Genomic DNA, 24,243 nt, shown 5'->3' with positions numbered 1-24,243 from the left:
GTCTGACGGCCAGGGAGCGGGAAGGGGCGGAGTCGGGGGCGGGAAGGGGCGGGGCGCGGGCCCCGGATGAGGGCTCGGAGTCGCGGAACTTCGCTTATGTGGCTGCTCCGTGTGTTTCTCCCGGTTTCCCCTCCCTCCGTGCTAACCCCACTGGGCGCTTCCGTAGCCAGTATGCCGATCATGACCGCGACAGCTCCGGACTTGGGAAAGCGCCTCCGCTGGCCCTTCCCTGACGCCAGCCGACCCTCGAGACTGCCCTCGGGGTGATGCCAGGCAGGTGGGTGTGTGTCGGAGGTGAGGGGCAATGGCAGACCTAGGGGTCCGACTTCCATGAGTCCGCTGATCGGGAGTTAGCACAGGGTTACAGAATACAGTCATTACGGCGCTTCGGTGGTATGAGGACCGCAGAAAGTCGTTGGATCGGAGTCTACTAAGGCTCTTGGGGCAAGGAAGGGACATGAAGCAAGTTGGAGTGGAAGAGAGAAACAGCCTGGAAGAAAGCTGTGTTCCTGGTGGGAAGACTCCGCAGAAACCGGGATAGGTAAAGCACGGAGCACGGAGACAGGCCGAGTGCTAGAACAGAAGCCCCTAGGGTATTATGACCTCGGGATCCTTACAGAATGTGATGTCTTGTGGTGCAACTAGATCTGCTAGGGACAGGCAAGTCTCTTAAAGAATCAAAAGAGTGATTTCGAAGGGACTTTAGATACTATGCCTTTGTTTAAGCTCACAAATCAAGTGTTAGCCTTTAGTGATATTTGACATTTCAAGTTAAATATAGGAAAAATCAAAGTGTAGCTTTCTGTATGCTTTTTCAAACTATATCAGTCTGTCGGAGATTCTGATATGCCTTCTCTTCCTTTGCTCCTTCAGTATCATAAATGTAATGCAACTTCCTACAGTGGTACAATCTCTCTAGTCCACAGTATCCAGGGCCCAATGGAGTCAGCATCAGAGAGAGAAAATGCGCTGCTTAGTCCATTGCTTGCTGGACAGCTCCAGTTAGAAACTTCTTGTGTTGAACAGAAATATACCCCCTGGTGATGTCTATCTCTTGTTCCTTTTGAGGTCCCTGGGACAAAAAATGATCCATTACTTCCTCCTTTCGCAACAGCTCTTCTAATATTCTAGGATAGCTATAGGTTTGTAGTTCTTTCTTGAGTTGCCATTTCCCCACAGTTTGTACCAATTTGCAAAGTGGTGGGAAAACATTTCTGCAGCAGAGGAGTGTAAACTATTGCAGTGGTGCATCTGTGTCTAAGTTTTAGCCAACTCAGGCAGGTTGCTTCAGTGAGAAGACCATAGGAGGCACCCCTTTAAGACTCCACGTCCCACCAATAGGCATCAATCCCTACCAAAGTGGTGAGAAACAGTAGCTACTATTTTGCTTTTGAGCAAGATTTCTCTCAACAGTTCTTCAGATGACACAGGTGGAAACAATTAACCAACTCATAAAATTTGTGATTTTTAGCTTAAACTGTATTGCTTTAAAGAAAATGTCTGGGAACCACCCCATAGCATAGTGGTTAAGTTTGGCATGCTCCACTTCAGTGGCCCCAGGTTTGCAGGTTCAGATCCCAAGTGTGGACCTACGCCACTCATCAGCCACACTATGGTGGCAACCCACATATAAAGTGGAGCAAGAGTGGCACAGATGTTAGCTCAGGGCTGATCTTCCTCAAGCGTAAAAAAGAGGAAGATTGGCAACAGAGGTTAGCTCAGGGCTAATCTTCCTCAGGAAAAAAAAATGAGCAATTATTCCCAAGGAACTGAGTACTTCATTCATCCATATGCTCATGTTTGCACTAGGCGTGGATAGATACAGAAGTAAAATATCACCCCAAAATTGATACACGTTCTCAATGTGGATTTGTCTTGCCTGACTGCTTTGCCTCCACCAGCACTGTCATCTGAGGGCTTACGGGATGCCTTATCCACTGGACATACCTTAAACCAAGAAACCCATTCTATAATCAAGGATGTGTGGCATTGAGCTTGAAACCACAGAATTCATGGTGCGTACTCGTCACCCAGAAGCAGCTAGCCTGAAAGAACTGTGGAATGGCATGTTGAAGACTCCGCTAAATTGCTGATATAAGATACGGCACCTTGTGAAGTTGAGGAGCTGTCCTCCAGGATGCAATATATGCATTGAACCAATAATGTACATATGTATGGTATTGTGTCTCCAATAGAAAAACTACACAGGCACAGGAACCAAGGGGTCGAAACAGGAGTGGCCTCTATTGCTATCATCCCCAAGAACCCACCTGTGGAATTTGTGCTTCCTATCTCCAAACCTAGAGTCCGGTGGGTTATGGTCTTGATTCTTAGGAAGAACATTTCTTCTGGGATGTACATTAAGTGTCCCACTAAAGTGTAAATTGATAATGACACCAGGCCATTTTGAGTTCCTTGTGCCAGGAGATCAGTAGGCAAAGAATGGAGTTATTATAAGGGCCTCCACAGTCCCTGCCACACACACTACATAAATATAAAACTTATACCGAGCCAGCTATATGCAATAACCTACTTTCCTGGACCCTTTAGGCACTTTAATGTAGGAATGGTGTAAGGTAGAGAGCAGAAATCTGGTTTAGACAAAAAAGAAAAATACAATGGACAACAATGTAATGGCTCTTAGAGATGACTTGGAACAATGGGAGGAAGTATCTGGAGGAAGAAGTTCTGGGAATATGATGTCTTCAAGAATCATAGGTTAGCAAGCCAGCCACTGATAAAGGAGCAAACTGAAGTATGGGAAGTAGAAAAACAATGGCAACCACAGTACAGTCAACCCTCATAGGGAATGGAACATTCAGGGCTTGTGAGCTTATTCAGAACATCACCTTATCATTGGTAGCTTCTGTAGCAGGTGGCTGTTCCTTTTGTAGGCTCTTGCATTGTGCTCAAACTTGTCTCAAAGCTTAGAGTCATGTCATAGTCATTCAAGGTCTCAGTTACTGTTTTATAGAAGGTGAGGTTTCTGGACTACTCACAAAGTAATGGCAAAAGTCGTAATTATTGTGATAGCACTTTGAGAGCAAAAATGCCTCAAATTCAACTTATGGTAATTCCACTATTGTTACTCTGAAAACTCCCTGGAAACATTCACCTAGCTCAGAATCTTATAACTGTTTAGTATTGGAAAGAATATCTCTTGCCCATAGATCAAGTATTTGAAAATACTGCCCATTCAAGTGCCAATACATAATCAGGGTCCCTAGAGAAGCAGCCACTTGGGTTTTGTGAAACCTTTCATCCTTGACTTCACTTTGATCTTTCTCTGCCTACATCTTGGTTTCAGTTCCTCTGTCACAGACACAATCAATAAGTATTATTATTGTTTGAAAATAAGAATTATTGTGATTACTGCCATCAATAAGAAAAACAGGAGAAATAGAAGAATCTGAGGGGGACGGTATCAGGGAAGCTTAACCCCCCTTTCCCGGAGGCGAAAACCTGAGCCGAGGAAAGAGGTCCCCAAAGCCCGACTCAGTGATTGGGGAACAAGAACGTAAAGTCCTCCTGCGTTGCTAGAGAGGACCCCGAAGCACAGCACAGGCCCGGAAGACAGGTGTGACGCACTTCCGGCTTCTGTGAGGCTGTGGGTTCTGGCGATCGCAGGGTCTGCGTCCAAGTCCACTGGCCTTTGATCCTTAGAGTCACCTCCCCTTTCTATCCCGGCACTCCCAGACTTCTCCGGGGTTCACGGTGAGACGTGGGTCCGGCCAGGGAGGATGGGCGGGGATGGAGGTGGATGTGACGGCTGTGTTCCGCGATCCCCCTCGCCACCACCGCCCCCGGACGGGGTGGAGGAGCGCCCGTGACCCTGTCCTTCGTCCCAGCCTAGGCCGTAGGATGCGCGTCTCCCTGCAGAGACAGTCCTAGATCCACGCGGGAAGGGAATGACGTTTTGTTTTCCGGACTGAGATGAGATGTCTCTGGGACCGGGAAGAGGCGCTTGCGTGCCCCGCCTGGGCCCCCTCGTCCTCGGTTTTCACCCCAAGAGGTCGCGGACAGAATGACCCTAGACTAATTTCTCTGCTTCCCATTTGTCCTCATTTTCTGTCCTTCCAGTAAGGGCTTTTATTCTGGCTTCCTAGGCCCCCCAGGTGTTAAGACGAAGACTGTGGAGGTTAGCAAGCTCCACGGGGTTTTGTTTTTGTTTTTGTTTTTGTTTTTTTGAGTGGACAAGTTTGTTAAGCCTCATAAATTTTTGGATGTCATCTGCTCAGCCCCAAAACCACCACCATTAATGGTTGTGATTAAAGAATGTTTGAAGCCTAGTGAATGAAGTGATTTGGTTGCAGTGGGAGAAGATTACATACACTTCACCCTTTTCCTGTCAGTCTCTGAGCTTTCTGAAGGCCTTTTAAAGGAGTGGTTTAGTACACTAGGCAGATTTTTCAGTTGTGGGAGACAACTGTGCTTGACTTGGAGCAGTGAGTAGGGAAGGGACTTTGTGGCCGCACAATGGAAAGTGCTTTGGGCCATTAGGAAACCAGTTACAAGCACTCTGTCTGCCACCGATTAACAGGATGAGCTTGGACAAAACACCACCAAGTCTCAAATTTGTCCTGAGTAAAATAAACTGGGTTATGTGAAAGGGCCCTTCCAACTAGGAAATTCTTTGATAGAATTGATTTAAGTGAAAAATCCATCTAGGTCAAAGCTAATGCCCTATCTGCATTTCCTGCAGTGCCACCAGTATACAGAAAGTTACCTTCATTATTGAGAGGCTGATAAGTGGCAGGGGACCAAAGGAAACACTTATACAGGCCAGTGCTAAACAGATAATATGCAATCAAATAAATTTTGGAGAAGCAGATCAATGAAACCTTACTATTTGCTGGAGAAATAGGTTGGTTACACAGTGTAATGGGAGACGTAAGTAACTTCCCCATGGACATAATTTACTTCTGTATTTTGACCAGTGCTGCTCTAATATTCTTCCCATTCTTATTCAGATGTTTCATAATTAAGCTGACAGTTGCAATACAGTGAAATCTCTTAATTTATAAATTCCATTCCAAGTTTTGAAATACCAGACCTATAATGAATTTGTTGAGCTTTCCACAAATGGGCAGAAAATGTTGACATTATATTCATGCAAACAAATATTTTTTAAATGTTTACTGGTTGCAAGGAACTATGTTAAGTGACTTAAGGGTGACAATGAAAGCAAAAAGCAAATCTTTATTCCTGAGGAGTCATCTAGTCAAGATAAGGCATGAAAGCATTAAAAATTAAATTTCAGGGTAAAAGCTATCAAAATATTATGTACCAAACTGGTGATGGAGACAGTGACTCTAAAGGCAGGAGATGACTGAGTGCTGGGATCATTCAAGAAATGTAAAGTAAAACCCAGTCTTTCTACTGCTCCTTGCCCAGAATATGAGCAAGAATACACTCCAGACAGGCCTGTCCAGGTCAGCCTCCTGACCTCAGCCCTGCACCTTTGAGTTTCACCTCCTTGGAGTCCCTTCGTTTTGATTCATTCTGCCACTGTGAGTGAAGACCTCTAGGAATGTTTTATTCCTCCCTCCCACCTTTAAAGTTTTGACACATGTCAAAAACCAAGATTCATTTTCCTCAATCTCCTCAAAATACCTGAGACAGAATGGAATTTTCAGAAGATATATCACTAAGATTGAAGGAAATGAGCAAAAAAATATAAGAGTTGGAAGATAAAGATAACAGCAGCAACACAAATGATGACACTATAAATGCTAAAAGATGGGGACAAAAAGAAGTTACGGCTATCAGGAAAGGTTAAATGAATTTCAATAATTTTAAAATATAAAGGTCTAATTTTTTCCCCTGTGTCCTAGTGGATCATCTTGTAAACCCTACTTTGGTGACCACTTTTTAACAGTGACCAGATCACTTTTTAGAGTGACTAGATGGCAGTGTAGCAGCATGGTTAGGACCCTGGGCTTCAGACTTAGGTTTGAATACTGGCTCTACCACAAGAACTATATGTTTTTAGACACATTGTTTAATCTTTTTTAGCTTCTACTTTTTGTATGATAGGAATAATAATGTGTACTTCATTAGGTTTCCATGGGTATTAAATGACCTGTGTATGTCATGTACCAAATGTGCCTGGCACACAGGTACATAAATGGCAGTAGTTCATCATTTACAATGTCACACCACTGGATTTAGTAAATTGTCTTCATGAACACTTGTATGAGGTGTTAGCAGCGTAGCCATACAATGTTACTTTTTAATACTGCCATAAATTTTTTCTACCCTGCAGGATAGCAAAAACAGATCTCATAAAACATCCAGGACAGAAAGGACAGCCCTGCAAACACAGCCTCTTTGGATCAAGTGAGCCGGTTCTTTGAACCTGAACAATGACTACTGAACCAGAGGATACTACAGATTTGTGTCCCCAGACTACACAGGAGATGGAAGGCATAGTGATAGTGAAAGTGGAGGAGGAAGATGAGGAAGAGCATTTTCAAAAGGAAAGACATAACATAAAGTTATCACAATTTCTTAGTCGTTCCACAACTATGAATGAGAGAGCCTTATTATCGTCATATTTAGTTGCATATCGAGTGGCAAAAGAGAAAATGGCTCACACGGCTGCTGAAAAGATTATTCTCCCAGCATGTATGGATATGGTACGTACAATTTTTGATGATAAATCAGCTGATAAATTAAGAACTATACCTCTTAGCGATAATACAATATCTCGCCGAATCTGTACGATTGCAAAACATTTAGAAGCAATGCTGATTTCACGGCTACAGTCTGGTATAGATTTTGCAATCCAACTGGATGAGAGCACTGATATTGCAAGTTGCCCAGCACTCTTGGTTTATGTCAGATATGTGTGGCAAGATGATTTTATAGAGGATCTGTTGTGTTGTTTAAATTTAAATTCACATGTAACCGGATTAGACTTATTTACTGAATTAGAGAAGTGCATTGTTGGTCAATATAAATTAAACTGGAAACATTGTAAAGGGATTTCAAGTGATGGAGCAGCAAATATGACTGGAAGACATAGCAAAGTTATTGAAAAATTGTTGGAAGCAACCCATAACAATGCTCTTTGGAATCACTGTTTTATTCATCGAGAAGCTTTGGTATCTAAAGAAATTCCACCAAGTCTAATGGATGTATTGAGAAATGCAGTGAAAATTGTGAATTTTATTAAAGGAAGCTCATTGAACAGCCGGCTCCTTGAAATACTTTGTTCGGAAATTGGAGTTAACCATACCCATTTATTGTTTCATACCGAAGTCCGTTGGTTGTCTCAAGGAAAAATCCTGAGCAGAGTATATGAACTCAGGAAGGAGATTTACGTTTTTCTCATTGAAAAGCAATCTCATTTGGCAACTATTTTTGAAGATGACATTTGGGTAACAAAATTGGCATATTTAAGTGATATTTTTGGCGTTCTTAATGAATTAAATTTGAAACTACAGGGGAAAAACAATGATATATTTCAATATCTTGAACATATTCTAGGTTTCCAAAAGACATTATTGTTGTGGCAAGCGAGACTTAAAGGTAATCGCCCCAGCTACTATATGTTCCCAACATTGTTGCAACACATTGAAGAGAACATCATTAATGAAGACTGCTTAAAAGAAATAAAATTAGAGATATTATTGCATCTCACTACTTTGTCTCAAACCTTTAATCGTTATTTTCCAGAAGAAAAATTTCAGTCATTGAAGGAAAATATTTGGGTGAAAGATCCATTTGCTTTTCAGACCCCAGAATCAATAATTGAGTTAAACTTGGTGCCCGAAGAAGAGAGTGAATTATTGCACCTCAGTTCATCATTCACACTGAAGAATTATTACAAGATGTTAAGTTTATCAACATTTTGGATTAAGATCAAAGATGACTTTCCATTGCTAAGTAGAAAGAGTATATTGCTATTATTACCATTCACAACTACCTATTTGTGTGAACTAGGATTTTCAATCTTGACACGATTGAAAACAAAGAAAAGAAATAGGCTCAATAGTGCACCTGACATGCGTGTGGCCTTATCTTCGTGTGTCCCAGACTGGAATGAACTTATGAACAAGCAAGCACACCCATCACATTAAATACAGTCTTTATGAAATTTTGGTTTTGTGCTTTTTTACACGTATTTTGGTATATTGTATTTAAATACTAATAAAATATTTGGAATTTACTAGCTTTTTTCCCCCATATAGTATTGTTTTTGAAACTTGTTTAGTTCCATAAATGTGTGTGTGTGTAGGGTAATGATGTAAAATACATTTCTGTGAATTACTGTCAATTTTGAAAAATAATACTCTTCACCATTTTGTACTCAAATCTGTTCCCTTGTCCCTGCTGCCGCCTTGCTGCTTCCTTTCAGGTGTAGCCCCATTCCTGTTCGGTTTCGTTACTCACCATCTGTGTGCCTATGTGCTCTTCCCTTTTTGTTCTAATTCCAGGAAGTGGATCTTGATGCTGATCGTGGTTTACCACCACCCTCGTCCCTGGGTTTATTTAAGCATGGCCATGGGTTATAATTCTAGCTAGATAATGAGATGTGTAGGGCAGTCTACTGGGATATTGCTGGAAGGTCTCCCTTGCTTTCAAAAAAGGGACACAAGTGAAAAGATAGTGATGATGGTTGCATAACTTACGCATCTCCCCAAAACCCTCCTTAAAAACATACAGAGCAACCAGGATAGCAAAACTGAAATCCATAGACAGCATCTACAACAAAACCAGGTAACAGGGTACTACCTACAAAACTATCATAGTCTCAAGCCATTGTGTCTGTTCGCAGCTGCAAAGGGCAAGGAATGACAGGTACCGCCAAGGCTACTTGGTTGTTTAAGCAATCAAAGTTTATTGATAAAGGGGAACAGAACGTGGAGTGGGGATAAAGGGAAACAACAAATCGGTACTTAGAACATCCACACCACAATCAGCCGAGGAAGTCCCAATAGTTTGTATGGCTGGTGGGAGTGCCAGTTGTTCGGGTATGAGGCAAAGTGTCCTTTCCTCAGTGAGACTCCTAATTGTTCTATGCCTGTGACGTCCTTCTATCCTAAGGTTTCTCTAGGTTGTGATTCAGGGTTTCAGACATTTGGATACTTTGAGTTATTTCTTCTTCCTACGGATGGGGTGCTTCTGTCTTTTTTGTTCCCACAGATGGGATGTTTCTAAAGTTCAGTCAGGTGCCCTCTGGGGTGGCCAGCCCAGACAGGGAACATGACGCAGGACATATTCTTTGTAACTTGTACCCTAGAGTCAGGGCTGAAGTGGCCATCTTTGGCCCCAAGCCCAGACACATTCCTTCACTTAGGGCCCAGGGCCAGTGTCCTTGGAAGGCGGGGAGGTCAATGAACTCTGTACATTGTCAAAGGAAGCAGAGAGAAAGAATAAGCATCTGACAGCCTTGAGAAGTGCAAAATAATCAGCAGGTCCTAATGCAAAAATCAGCGGGTACTCATAAGCTATATTGAGAAAAGCTGCTGAATCCAGGAGACGTTTGCACACTTCAGTAGAGGGTAAGCATTAGGTGTCGGTGGTAAAGTCTGGGAGCAGTGTGGGCCCTGTGAAATAGAATCCAAATTGACCAAGATGGGGACAAGAGAGACCAAGTCTTATCTTTGTTTCCTTGAGGATTGTTTGGTTTCCTCTGCCCAGAATCAAGGTCTGTTTGGCTCCTGATTGGTGACAATTAGTCTTTGGCCAAGTTCCAGGATACAAGTTTGCACAAGCACCATCCTTATGGACCATGGCAGTTTTGTTTTGTTTTTTTCTCCCCAAAGTGCCAGTACATAGTTGTGTATTCTAGTTGTACGTCGTTCTACTTCTTCTGTGTGGGATGCCGCCTCAGCGTGGCTTGATGAGCTGTGCATAGGTCCTGCCCAGGATCTGAACCAGCAACCCCTGGGCCACTGAATCAGAGTTAATGAGCTTACCCACTTGGCCATGGGGCCGGCCCCCATGGCAGTTTTTGTGGGGTCTTTTCAATCTAAAGTCCTGCCTCTTCTGGGTCAAATGCTTGCTTCCTTTGTGTTTTCTCACTATAACTAGTGTATGTATCTCACTAGCACAATTTCACCAGGGACAGTTTGGAATTGCAATGGCCACTTTGAGGGAACTTGACGTGAATGAGACTGTTTATTTGAGAAGTGCATTAAACAAAAGGAAGAAACCTTCATGAGAGTATCCATCTTGTCTGAAAGAGACCATTTTGCTTAATGTAAAAGATATCCCCTTCTATGTTGTTTCTATATTTTAGAGTTTAATAGGTACTGACTTCTTAATAGTATGGCTATTTATCTAAAGCTGGTTCTGTCTTACTTTTTTTTTTTCCTTGTTCCCTCTAATTTTCCCTTTCTTCGGAAACTTTAAAGATTAATTAATAAGGGAAAACCAAATTGACACTTTATGTGCACTCTAAAAGTACTATTCTAGTAGTCAAAAATAATTAAAAGAAAAGGTATTAAAATACTTATTTTGCTTTAAGAAAAATTTTTTTATATTCCTGATTACTAGTGAGATTGAGCATTTTTGTATGTATGTTACTATTTACATTTTTAATGAATTATTCATATCCTTTGTCCTTTTAATCCTTTTCTTATTATGCAAAAGCTCTCTTTTTAGAATGGATATTAATCTCTTGCCTACTATATATTGTGCAGACATTTTCTTCATGTCTACTTTAACTTTATCTTATTGTTCCCATACAGAAGTTTTACATTTTTGTAGTGTAGTGAAATCTGTCAGTCTTGTCCTTTATGACTTCCAGGTTTTGTGTCATAATAGGAAGAACTTCCCTGTACCAAATGCCTTAGAGGAGGCCAAACTGCCAAAATAAGTAGGCCCAACATGTGATGGCCCAAATAACATAGAAGTTTGTTTTGTTCTCTAAATAGTTCAGGACAGTCATTCCAGGTTGAAAGAAGAAGGTAGGTTCTATTCAAATACAGTCATTCAGGGGCTCAGACTGACACTGTCATCTTTAACATATGGTTTTGAAGGTCACTCTGGCTGTGGAAGGATGTACACAGGAGGCTTACAGGCTAGAGCCACAAGTTGCATACAAACTTTCTGCTTATATTCCTTTGAGGAGAACTTAATTATAGGACCACATTTAATTGCAAGGGAGGCTCGGGGATGTAGGAAAGCTGGATATATGAAAGAAGGGAGAATGGGTTGTAGAAATCTAGCATTCTCTACCACAGTTCTTCCCTCTGTCCCACACATGGAATAGAGTTACTTCTTCCCCAAGAGAAAGAATGCAAAGTCCAATCCAGATACTGCATTCAGCTCAAAGTCCAGTCTGAAACATCTCAGTTTCCTTAACTTATTAATATTAGTTCTCTAGTGAAGACGGGTTGTTTTTACCTGCCAGCATCTGTTTCCTGTATTAACATTTTCTGTGTAAAGACACACCTCTACCCAATTTTCAGTCCATAGAGTCCACAGAGGCTCACCATCCTCCCATCCAGACTCTAGCGGTGGGTCAGTTACTCAGGCTAGAATATTCCATTGCGCTGGCCATAGTAATGAGTTCAATGGTGACCATGTGACTCATGTTATTCCGAAGGATGTCAGCCCAGAATTTTTGCTGAGTCACTGGAAAGTGGTGCTGTCTTTTCACTGGCGTTCCTAGCAGGTAAGCCTTGGGCTATCAGAGGAAAGGTTGGGGGCTGGCCTGGTTGCACAGCAGTTAAGTTTGCATGTTCTGCTTCGGTGGCCTGTGGTTCGCCGGTTTGGATCCCAGGTGCGGACATGCACACCACTTGTCAAGCCATGCTGTGGCAGGTGTCCCTCATATAAGGTGGAGGAAGATGGGCATGGATGTTTGCTCAGGGCCAGTCTTCCTCAGGAAAAAGAGGAGGATTGGTGGCAGATGTTAGTTCAGGGCTAATCTTCCTCAAAAGAAAAAAAGAAGAAGAAAGTCAATAAAAAAAAATTTTTTAAATAAAAAAAGAGAGGACAGGTTTATCACTGTTTTAGAAGAGTCAGTGCCTGAGATGGAAGCCAACTCAGGCAAGGAGAGCTAAGAAATGAAGAGAAGAATTCATTATAACACCTTTTGAGCACCAGGATCCAGATCCCCCTGGACTTGACAATTATGGGACATTTCCCTCATTTGCTTAAGAAAGTTTGACGGTTTTTTGTTGCTGTTGTTACTTGTAATCAAAAGAACACATCTTCCTTCCCCCTCCCTCAAGTACCACCCCTCCCCTCAAGTACTCGCTATCCCATATTCTACTTTAGTGATTAGATCTAGGGTGGGCTTAAGCGTCCCAGGTGGAATGAAGGCTTTCTAGCAGGCAGATTAGATCTGCTGTTCACAAAGTGCGGGCTGCCCTGATCCTCAATGTCAGCTGAGAAGTCAAGTGATCCAGAGTTGCAGCTTTAAATGTCTTGGGTCTTTGCTGTGTCACCTGAGGGACACCAAGGCTTGGGGAGATGCCAGCGTTGCAACAGTTGCAGCACCCCCATCTGAGCAAACAGACCTCTCCTCAATTCAAACCAGTTCAATGCATAATTACTAAAGCCTGCTGTATGTAAGGCGCGACACTAGTCTGGGTTGCAAAGATAAATAAGGCATCTCTGCCTTCTGGGATCTTAACACAGGATTTACAGACTAAAATGCCCACAGGGGCCAGGCAGGTAAAGCTCATGAGTAGGATATGGGTGGAGGCAGTTGGAAAGCCAGAGCTACAGCCAATGATAAAAGGCTGAGATTCAGCCACGGTGTCAGGCAGGCGATGGAGAGAAGACCCGGGGGCAGCAACGACTGAACTCTAGCAACTTCCACATGGGAATTCAGGCCCATGCCACCAGAACTTTTCAAAAAGCTTTCGAAAACTAGCTTTTTATGTGAAATCTCCCAATTTTTAAGTGTTGCCTCAAAGATGTTAAAACCTGGTGGGATCTGAACAGCACCCATCTGTTGGACACATCAGACAACGGGCCGTCAGTTTATGGCCTTAGCCGTTTGCTGGCGCACAAGTGCAGCTGGACGTTTTCCAGCTCAAGTGTTAGTCATCAACTGTCCACTTCAGGCAGTTGGTGACCCTGAGTCAGACAAGAGGAACAGAGGTAGCCCTCCCTTTCTCTTCTGCCCTGGCCCTTCACCCTATCACCACAGTCTCCCACGCTCGCCAGCTAACCGTGCATTGTACCCGGGCAGATCCAAGCCTCCCCTCACACCCTTTGTCCAGGGCCAGGGACCCATGCCTGCAGGGCACTCGGGAACAGACTCCCTGGCATAGGCAGCTCCTCCTTAGCCGGTGGACAGAGCCTGGGCCGCCGAGCTGCCCCACCAGCCACCCCAGCTCACGCTCCTTAACCCTTGCACCCCGGGCGCCGGTGTGAGGTAGGCCAGAAAGACCTCGTGCAGGGCGCGCCTAGGGCGCGAGTGGGCGCACAGGGGCCCAGGCGCTTCTCCTCCCGGTCCCCGGACGCCGTCAGCCGGTCCGGCGAGTGACCCGCGAGGACCAGCCTGCGTTTCTCTAACTGCGAGAATTGTTGTCCCCTGGGTCGGCCACTGTCGCGATCGCAGACAAGCGAGAGCCCAGAAAGTGAGTGATTCCGAGGAAGAGAGCAGGTCCCCCCACGCCCACCCCGAGGACCTCGCTGGAGCGGTCGGTCTGCGAGTTTTATGTTACGACCCAATTCCAATTCAAGTGTGAACAAAGCAAATGCGGGCAGTGCGTCCAGTAAACGTGTGGACCCCCTCCTCCCACTCCCATTGCCCGCTGTCCGCCTCCCTCCTCCCCCAGCCCCATCCTCCCTCTGGCGCCGCGAGCCAGGGAACGCTGCCCGTCGGCTGCAGGAGAGGAGAGGGAGCCGAACCTATCTCGCCTGCCCCACATGCGGGCCTGCGTGAAGTCAAGAGTGCTGGACTCCCGCGAAAGTGGCGGTGAGGCGCTTGGGCCCTGGCCTAGAGATGCTGAAACTGAGGATTTTTGACCTAAGAGAGACGAATTGGACTTAGAAGGTGAGTGATGGCAGAAGGTCCCACAGACAGGAGTCAGGAGACTGAGTGCAGTCGTGGACCTGTCCCTCCCTGACTGAACTGGCCCAGATATGCTGCAAGGCTTTCTTTTTCATGGAAGGTTGTTCTGCAAAGGGTCTCTATACATCGTAAGATGTAAGGATTAGTGTTCTCAACGTCGGACATTGGTCCTGGGGGAAGATCTACCATGTGTGCAAACTTTTTGGGGGATTCTTACCGTTATGGTCGATGCCAAAGGGGTGATGCAGAGGTGGGTCTGCAGCCCAGGCACTGGATCCCGGAGTTAGGAGACTGGTTTCTAGCCTGTGTGGCCTTCTTTGGCTGTCCCCTCTCCAGTCAGTGTGAGCCCAGGGAATTAGGAAACTTTATGGAGTTTTTAAATGATCTTGTTGAATTTTTTCATTTTACAGATGAGAAAACTGACCAACCAGGATTAGAACTCTTGGTCTTAAATACTTCTGATGTTTTCCTCTATGTTAGTAGTATCATTTTAATGTTAGACTCGATACAATATAATTAAGAAAGAAAATCTGTGGTTAAAAATGCATTCCAAAAGTAGAAGGAAATGAATTTTTGGCTTATCCCTTATTTTAGGATAATTGTGCCAATAGTTTTTCTCAGCTGCACCTGTCAGTTGGTACAATCTATGTTCTATTCTCCAGGCATACATCCAGGCAGAGCCCTTAGGGTGCCTGGCTTTTGTCTAATAAAGGGCATCAGGTAGAGACAACAGCCCTTTGTAAATCACCCATGGGCACTAATTAATTTGAGAGGGCATCATTTCCACATGCTAGGCCACAGACACCCTCAACCTGCCACTTGCATCTCCCACCTCCCACCTACTGTCATTCCTAACGTTCCTTCCTGCCTCTTGCCTGGCTTTTTACCTAACCAAGGAGTGAGTGGGCAGGTGGGGATGGGGTGGGACAGCTGGTGAGGAGCAGAGAACTCCCAAAGTCCTAAATACTCCAAGTATCAATTTAAGACCCTCAAAGCTACTACTGGCAAGTTGTGTTAGATACTGCAGGGCCAATCAAAGAGGACCGAAACATGGTCCTACTACCCTACTGGGTTTCCCTAAACTCTTTAAGGAAGACAGACATGGGGATGACAACTAACTAATATGTCAGCAGAAAGAATAAAGTATTAAAATACAGATAAGAAACAAGGTTCCGTAGGCCCTTGAAAGAGGATGGCTCATGAATTTCGAGTTGAATGATGAAAAAGACTTCCTAGAAGAAGTCACATTTAACTGCGCCTAGAAGGAGAGTGGACGGAAGGGCATTCCAGCCAAAGAGAAAAGCATGGTCAAAGGTGGAAGGCTTGTGGAGTGCTGTGGAAATGACATGGAGTTCTCAATGGGAGTAGATTGGGGCTTTGACTGCTAGGAGTCAAAGGTGTGTTCCATTCAGGTCACTGTAACTAGCAAGAGCATTTACAACAGGGACTGGAACTGGAAGGCTACTTATAGCGAAGGGTTAGAAGTTTGCCTGGAAATGAGAGGAGAGAAATGAGATGAAGCTTTGAGGGAGGGAAGTCTACAGGAAAGCATTTTCTGTTTGTTTTTAAGTATAGGGAAAGCATAAGTATGTTTATAAAGAGAAGGAATCAATGGAAAGGATACCATGTCCACCTGCCTCTCTCACCCACCCTTCTTCAAACACAGCAGGAGGTCACCAGAGGAGAATGTCCTTAAAATTTCTACCTCCTCCACATCAACAGTTTCCCTTGCTGCCCTTTCCTTCCTCCTGTATCTAAGGAAGCAGTGTTCCTGTCATCGAAGATGAACATCACAGCCTGCATTCTCCATACCATTCCTTTCTGTCTCTGGGATATCCCACCAATTTATCTTCTAGTTAAATGTCCTCCTTTCCATTGATTCCTTCTCTTTATAAACATACTCATGTAGTAGAGAAGATGAAGGGTGTCTTGTTACCACTGGGTGAGGGTGGGAGTGCAGGTTACCCATGTGGTCTCCACTAATACCAGCCCACTGAAAGTGGAAGGCCAGACTCCCCACTCAGCCTTTGCTGATGGGGATGGAGCCATAGTTTTTTCTGTAGTGTTTGACTGGAGTAGAGCGGTTGTTGTCTAAAAGTTTTCTGTCTTGCTAGGTTGCCCCTTTCCAGTGTTAGAAGAACCATTGATGTCTATATAAAAATTTCCAAGAATTAAGACAGAAGTCTTTTTAAAGAGTGATAATGATCAAAGACCTAAAATCAAGGATAAAGAAAATAAAATGATGTAGGGGCCAGTAGATTATAACAGTGGGAGAGAGGGAGTAAGGGAGTAAAATCTAATGACAATGCCAACATCCTTTTTCCTATACCACACTGGCTCCCAATTCCTGTTAGCTGTCTTGTTATTTTTGGGAAAATAGATTCTTATGAGTCAATAGGCCATTAGCCATGCAACCTGTCTCCAGTTTTTCTAGGTTTTCAAGGTGGAAGCTTTGGCTTTCTGGCTCACAGGGACGTTATCGGGACCACCACGCAGAATGAGTACCAAAAAAATTATTCTCACCAGGTAAGTTTTCTGGCTTGCCTAGACCATACCCTGGGGCTTTCTGTGCCCCTTGGTTTGTCATGATCCTCTGGGTCTGAGAGGGAAAGCAGGGTCACCATTGTGTATTGAGGGAAGAATCAACTAGAGAACATTTCTCTAACATAGTTCCTTCTGGAACATATGGGATCTGCTCCCAGACTAAGAATCTCAGTACTGATGCCCCAGTGCTCATGATTCATTCCCTAATCAGCTGGGGATGACGATGGATACAAGACAGCAACTGGCACCCCTCTGTTTCCATAGGAGAACAAAACCAGAAGCTGAAGGGGGACGACCATGGGAGAGAGGTAGGAGGGAAGGAAGACAAGTTACATTGACAGAACGCATACTATGTGTCTGGTGCTACATTAGATGCTTTCATTTTTTGTTCTCACAAAAACACCATAGAAAGCTGTTTTCTATTTTTACAGATGAGGAAAATGCTCAGAAAACTAAGTAGCTGGCCCACTGTCACATTTACCAAATAGCAGAGATAGGATTTGGAACCAAGGCCTACCTGATACAAAAGCCTATGCTGTATGGTGAGAAAGCACCTAGAAATGACTGTATAACAAGGACCAGGGCATACATAGTGACATATGTACTGCAGTTTTATTGAAGAACATATTGCTCAATATGTAAGTGAAAAATCAAATGGGCTTATTACTACTTTTAGTTTTATCGTTAAAATAAAAATAAATAGCTGAAGATCTGACATATGCAACTATACTTATTCATAAGCCCAGTCTTTTCCTAGCCACTCTTTTCTAAATGGAAGAAAAAAATTGCCTCTTGATAAATAAGTAAATACAGTTACAGTCATATTTTATGTCGATGCCACCCAGGTATGCAAGTATCTCCCACACACGGATGTGTACTATGAGGATGTACAGACAAATTGGCACAAACAAGTAGACACATAAAAATTGGTAGGAAAGTAAAAAGGAAGTGTGGGTCTTTGAGGGCAGGGAAGGAGGGGTGGAGAGCAGTTAGAAAAGTGATGGAGACCTCAAGTTGGTAGCAGAACAAAGGACAATGTGGCCAGTTCACAGTGCCAGATCTTCAAATAGATGTGTAGCTTTTTGATAATTCTCAATAGAACAAAGAGAGGGCCCACGAGCATCTCTCTCCTGAGAACAAAGTGGGAGCAGGAGTCCTGGGCTGGGTTGCCAGAGCCAAATCTGTTCCATTGCTTCCGAGTTTTCAGATTCAGCCAACAGGAGAACATCTACTCTTCACCCAATTTCAAGGATTCTGTGCCTTTCCTATTAAGCACGTAATATATCTTTTCTCTGGGGTTTCCGCAAAGACAGATTTGGGCTCTATGAAGCACTCAAAAGAATCAGAGCCATGATACTTGTCTTCAAAGCCTGCTTTCTAAGCTTGAGAGACCAAGTACCCCCAAACAGGAAGCTTGAAGAGCAGACTCTGAAGCCATTCTGCCTGGGATGGAATCCTGTCTCTAACACATATTAGCCTGTACTTGGGCAAGATACTTAACCTCTGTGTGCCTCAGTTTTCTCCGCTATAAAATGGGAACAATAATCAAACCTACTTAATAAGGTTGTTATAAGAATTAAATGAATTAATATAAGTAATGCACCTAGGAGAGTGCCTGACTCATTGTAAGTGCTACAAATGTCTGTAGAAAGAAAGAAAGTGGGGTGAGGGGAAGAAAGAGGAGAAAGGATTGCAAATGAGCAATTTCAATTAAATGAGGGATTATAGAGCAGAGTGAGGTGGAGTTAACCAAATAAGGCCTCGTAGAGGCCGTGACTAGAAATCAGACTGTAAACTGAACATTCAGAAGCATTCGTATGAATATGGCCTATGAAAAGACTTTGCTCAGGGAACAGAGTCCCCCCGCACCTCCCTCCCGCTGTCTCTACCTTTGAGTTCATAAATTCCCTTATCCAGAAGAACTTGTGCTTTAGCTTAGTCTAATGTAATTGTTCCAATTATCCTTTCCCTCGGTTCCAAAGTTTATTCCAAGACTAACACCATCACTTCTTACTTTTTCCTTTAGATTCTAAAGTGAAAAAAAGCAACAAAGAGGCTTCAAGGCAGAAAGTGGTGGGACAAAGTGAAACTTCCAGGACCTCCTTTGGAGGAACCAAACAATAGACTAGTGGTGATGGTGGGCAAAGCCGTGAAAGTTTGGGCGGGAGAGTGGGGAAATGTGGAGATGTTCACAGAGACGCCTGGGGAAATTACCCCAGAAGCAAGTTTTTGGTGAAAGTACCATCCTTGCTGTCTTCATGAACCACACAGGGGAGAATGGAAAAAGCTCTGGACAGAGCTCTAACGTGGTGTGATATCAGAAGACACGTGCCGGAGAAAAGCCCTACCAGTGTAAGGAATGTGGCACACGTTCCAGCCAGAGCAGAGCTGGGAGTCCACACCCAGGAGATCCTCAGGGTGTGCAGTGAGGAGGGGGAAAGCTTTGCTTCTGGCTCACACCTCACCATGCCCCACTCCAGGAAGAGGCCATATCGTTGCCTTGACTATACGAAAACCTTACGTGCCCCACACAGATGGTGCATCAGAGAATCCACATTGAAATGAAAGCAAAGAATGTAGTGAGAGTGGCAAAAGCTTCAGGTAGAGCTCAGCACCCTCATGAGCACTAGGTGGCGACACTGAGCCAAAACTTCGTCCTTGTGTCATGTGTGGGAAAAGCTTGAGGTAAAGCTCATGCCTCATGGTGCCCCAGAGAATCCAGCTAGGGGGAGACCCTACAATGCAATGGTGTCAGGTGGCTTCTGCCCCAGCATAACCTTCATGATGCACAGCAGAGAAGCCCTGCAAATCCTGGATGTGGGAAAGTTTTGGTCATGGCACCAGCTTAATTTTACATTATAGAATCTCCTGGAGAGAAAACTTACCAGTGTTGTGCATGGGAGAAGAGATGTGGTGGCAGCTCTCATCTTTGAAGATACCAGAAAACCCACAGCTCAGGAATGGTTCAACAGGGGAGAGTTCTATGAGATTCGATTTCCTTGGTCATAGGCAACTTACTGGGCAACGAGAGAATTCACTACCCAAAAGGTGACTTGTCTTATGAATGAAATACCACAGGAGCAAAGCTATCTATTGTTTTCCTTTACCCTTGGATTAACTGCGTGGTGTTGAATAGAAATTCCAGGCACAGGGGGAGAGAGTGTGTGTCTTCTCACTTACCATCTTTATATTGCAGCCAATGAAAACAATACTGAGCAAGGGTCAGAGATGTCGAGATCAAGACAAGATTGCCTTGATATGAAGGTTCACGACCTTTGAAATTAGTAGGGTTATCTCAGCCATAACTCTGATGTTAGGGTGAACTCTGAGAGTCCACCTGTCCAGTTTTGGCTCTATTTTCTGCCTCTGGCTAGGCATGTTGGATGCTGTAGGAAAATATTATCCAGGTTAGCAACCACTCTGAGGTTTTTGAGAAATACAAATATTTTGTGTAATATTATTGAAAGACTATTATGTATAGAATATGTACCATCAAAGACAAACTCTAATTTCCTCCCTTCTTTTTCTTTACTCTTCTGGGCTGCCAAAATACAGTTTTCTGCCAGCTTTCTCACTTGTGATGCAGTCCACATAAACCAGCCTTTTCCCCAGCCTCTAAGTGCATATCTGGGGAGCATTCCATCTTACACCTGGCACTTCTGGGGTTTTCTTCCTTTAAGTACTCTTGGGCCTCCACCCCAACCTGCCCCTGATGCAATTCCTCTCAGTCAGCTTTTCCCCTGTGCCCCTTCTTTTGGAATTGCAGTGGGTCCACGGACACTCCAACATTAAACTCTACATAAAACTCTGTATAAGCGTACACTTTTCTGGGGAGAGGCTGGTGGATTCCAACAGATCCTAAGAGGGTTACCTGACCCCCAAAATGTTAAGAACCATTGCTTCAGGAACTCTTCAGTGTTCATGTGGGTTTTTCTTCTTAGAAACCCACCACCACTGTTCCTGTGTTTCCAGCTATAATTTGCCCCCACATCACTATGGTAGTGAGAAGGGTCTTCTTTGAAAAGCCTAAGCAGTCTAGATTTTGCCCAATTGCCTCCTTAGGTCTGTTGAGTTTCTGGCAGTAAGGTCATTCAGGAAATAGAGCAGAGAGTCAAAGTTGGACCCTTCTCTGACAGATTCTGATTAGCAAGTTGTTACCTTACTCTTTGGGGATGGCCAGGGAAGAAGGGACAGAGAGATCTCTGGAAGATTTTTTATGGGAAGCAAAAGTGCACATAAACATCCCTAGCATTCCAAGTCATATCTGTCCGTCAAGGCCGCCTCCTCCACAACACCTTCTGGAGCAAGTTCAGCCTCACGCGCTTGCTGGTAGACAGACACATGGCACAAGAGGCCATTTGCTCCACTCCCATCCAATACAGGCCCATTCTTAAAAGATCCTTGACAGATGGTCATCAGCCCGCCATTTCCAGGGACAGGCAGCTCAGTACTCTGACCTCTCCACCTTGCATGAATGGACATCTCTGAACATTCTAACTTATAGCTAATACCACATTATTTAAGGTAACTTCTTTATAGGGTTTTAAGAATAATTATTCCATAAAATATCTATTACAGGGATGACACATAAAATGTATGTAGTGAATATTTGCTTGAGTGATTTAGTTGGACTGAGAATGTGGGACAGCACAAAAATTATCCAATGGCGTGTTTCAGTTGCTCTTTTGACAGGTGTCTAGGTATATAAGAAGACCAGTACAGTGGTAACAGTCATTTCACATAGAGAAGTTCTCAACACCCCCCAAACCTCCCCTATTTCCATCCTCAGGCACCTTTCAGCAAATGATCTCACCTTGGATTTCGTTTACTTAATTGAGGAACATAATTGTAAACCTTATCTTCCTACCACCAAATCTATAATCTTTGTGTCTCCATCCATTTTTCCTTTTTCCCTCCTGTACAGTGGAGATGGTGGCCCTTCTTCTATTAGAGGCAAATACCTCCACTTGCGCCCCCTAGTTTCATGCCCTCCTTTCTTCTCAAGAATGTCAGTTCTGTTACTCCCTCTCTCTTCTGGCTTCTAATCTCTCACTCTCTCCTGCTTTATTCCTATGAGCATGTAAACCTGTCCTGATACCTCCCATTTTATAAAACCTCCTCTTTGTCCCTTATGCGTCCTTTCACCTGCCACTCCTCACTGCTCCTAATGCTGTGAAAATTTCTCCATCCAAGTGATGTGGTTTTTCTTTGTTTCCTTGTCATTCTTCTGTCCACTCCAATCCAGATTCCACTCCCACCACTCCACTAAAACTGCCACTGGCTTTCATGTAACCAGATACAATGATTTCTTTCCATCCTCATTTTACTTGATCTTTTGGTAGGCTTTCAGAAGTTGACCATTCTCTCCTCCTCAAAACGCTTCCTTCTCTGAGCTATAATCTATTGGTTTTTCTCTCCTTACTGGCTCCTCCTTCTCTACCCAGCCTCTAGAGAGTAGAGGGCTGGAGGGCTACGAGACTCAGTCCAGGGTCCTCCTCTATCTTTTTATTCTCTCCATAGGTGATCTCACTCATTCCCATGGTTTTGAACACTATTTATCACTATTTATTATCTTACCATTGCCAAATTCACATCAGCAGCCCAGACCTATCCTCTGAGCTTAGCCCTATGTAAACTGTCTACTAAATAAATATCTCCACTTGGATATCTTTCATGTATTTCAAAAGATAACGTGTCCCATAACAAACTCTTTATCTCCCTATACCATGCACATACCATATCAATCCTATCCTTGCTCTTACCCCAATCGTTCCTAGCCCAGTAAATGGCACCACCAGCTGCCTAATGTTGAAGCCAGAAACCCAGTAATCAATATTGACATCTACCTCTCTCTCACTACCCCACCTCCAACCTATCATTAACTTCTGTCAATTCTACTTTTTGAAAACAGCATCCTTGAGGCATAATTTACATACCATAAAATCCAGCCATTATAAATGTACAATTCAATGATTTTTATCATTCTACTTTTAAATAATGAACTTAGTCCACATCTCTTCAACCCACTCCCACTAGAGTCCAAGTCTCCACCATTTGCACCTTTAGCCACTGAGGAGGGTAACTAAGTGATTCTGTTTCTTTCTGCTCTCAATACCCCCATTCTTCAGTCAGCAGTGACTTTTAAAAATATAAGCAGGATTATGTCTCTCCCCTGCTTAAAATTCTTTAATAATTTCCCATTGCTTTTATAATTCTTTCCAAGACCCTGGATGATCAGCCCTCACCTGCCTCTCCCACTTCACCACATACCATCTCCTTCTAGTTCATCCTGCTGCAGCCACACTGATCTCCTTTTCAGTTTCCTCTGCCTAGAACAGACTACTTCACTTTATTCTCCTGACTGGCTCTGTGGAAATAAAGTGAGACCACCTAAATGGGAACAAGTAAAGGCTATTTATTCAGAGCTTCCTACAGCAAGGCAGTCAGCCACCATTACCTGTGTTGTGAGACTCAAAGGCAAGCAAAGGAGTGGACAAAAGGGAAGGTTTCAGGTGTGCCCTGATTGGAGGCTGTTAGCCTGGGGAAGCTTTGGGTGGGCTAACTAGAAGTGGGCATCCTATGTGACTGGCTTTCTCTAGTTGGCCCTAAGTTGGAAGCAAGGGCAAAGATTAGGGAAGCTGTCAGTTCTTAACCAAGTCCTGGTTATTTTGGGATGATTGTTACAGGGGCTATTGTTTGGCTTCCTGAACTGGTTGCTGGAGACAGTGGTCTCACTTCCTACAAGTCTGCCTTATAGATAGTAGGTTGGCTTCCTGGGCTGTACACTGTAGGTAACAGGTTGGTTTCTTGGGTTGGTTGCTGCATATTGTGAGCCAGGTTCTATTTTTATATACAGTCTGGCTACTGTCTGTTTTTATATTCAGTCTCTCAGCTCTGTATCTTCTTTCTGGCCTGTTTTATATTTGACTTCCTTAGGGTTCTTCCTTGTCCACCAATTTAAGGTAGGTCACTTTGTTTTTTATTCTCATCATACCCTGTTGTTTTCCTTTGTGATATTTCCCCAAATTTTTAATTATTTGTACTCTATGCTTTTAGTTAATGTTGCACATAGTAGGTCCTCAACAGATATTTGTCGAATACAATGTTGAATGAATGAATGAATGAATGAGTGAATGTAGATCAGGGTCTCTTTTTCCCATTCCTATCTGACTCTGACAGGTCACAGAATTATAGTGTTAGAGCCAGAAGGGCCATCAGGGGCTATTTAATCCAACCAGCTCACCTCTCACATGAGAAAAAACAAGGCCCAAGAGAAAGGAGTGACCTGCTCAGGGTCACAGTTAACAGTGGGAGAGCCAGAGCTAGAAACCAACCCCTTGGTTCACAGAACAAAGCACATCCCTCCTAATCACAAAGCCAAATAATGCAGATACTGGGGCAGGCTGAGTCTCTTTACTCTTCTTTATTAGGGGTGCCTAATTTTCCTGTTTTAGATCACCAGTGTGATGTTAAGATCGGCTTTTTAGTTCCAGCTCTGCTGGAACTGGTTTGCTTATTCTTAGATAAGTTTCCGAACTTTTCTGGGTCTATTTTCTACTACTACTCCATCTTGCTTACAGGGAAACTGCAAACGGAAAGTGAGACAGTGAATGTGAATGCACTTTATAACCATTTAAACTGCCAGCACCCTTAATATATAACAAAGTAGGACTTCCCTACTGAGTTACAAGTGCACAGGAAAGAAATGGAAG

At 43.7% G+C, this 24,243-nt stretch overlaps 1 protein-coding gene across 2 annotated transcripts; it reads left to right on the top strand.

Annotated features, from left to right (window-relative positions):
• Positions 1-80: 80 nt before the first annotated feature.
• FAM200A (family with sequence similarity 200 member A) lies at positions 81-8,173 on the top strand. 2 transcript variants are annotated; one of them, XM_046667002.1, is made up of 2 exons: positions 81-277; positions 6,266-8,173. In XM_046667002.1, the coding sequence occupies exon 2, from the start codon at positions 6,366-6,368 to the stop codon at positions 8,082-8,084; it is 1,719 nt and encodes a 572-aa protein (XP_046522958.1). In that variant the 5' UTR covers positions 81-277; positions 6,266-6,365; the 3' UTR covers positions 8,085-8,173. The 2 variants fall into 2 exon arrangements, with proteins under 2 accessions (XP_046522958.1, XP_046522957.1); XM_046667001.1 differs by lacking the exon at positions 81-277 and adding an exon at positions 3,204-3,714.
• Positions 8,174-24,243: the final 16,070 nt, after the last annotated feature.

The sequence above is a fragment of the Equus quagga genome, chromosome 7 (assembly GCF_021613505.1).
Source record: "Equus quagga isolate Etosha38 chromosome 7, UCLA_HA_Equagga_1.0, whole genome shotgun sequence".
Taxonomy (NCBI): Eukaryota; Metazoa; Chordata; class Mammalia; order Perissodactyla; family Equidae; genus Equus; species Equus quagga.
This window is presented reverse-complemented; position numbering and strand designations above follow the sequence as displayed.

Excerpts from the sequence above, each read along its gene's own strand:
- FAM200A (XM_046667002.1), top strand. The coding sequence starts at position 6,366 with ATGACTACTGAACCAGAGGATACTACAGATTTGTGTCCCCAGACTACA.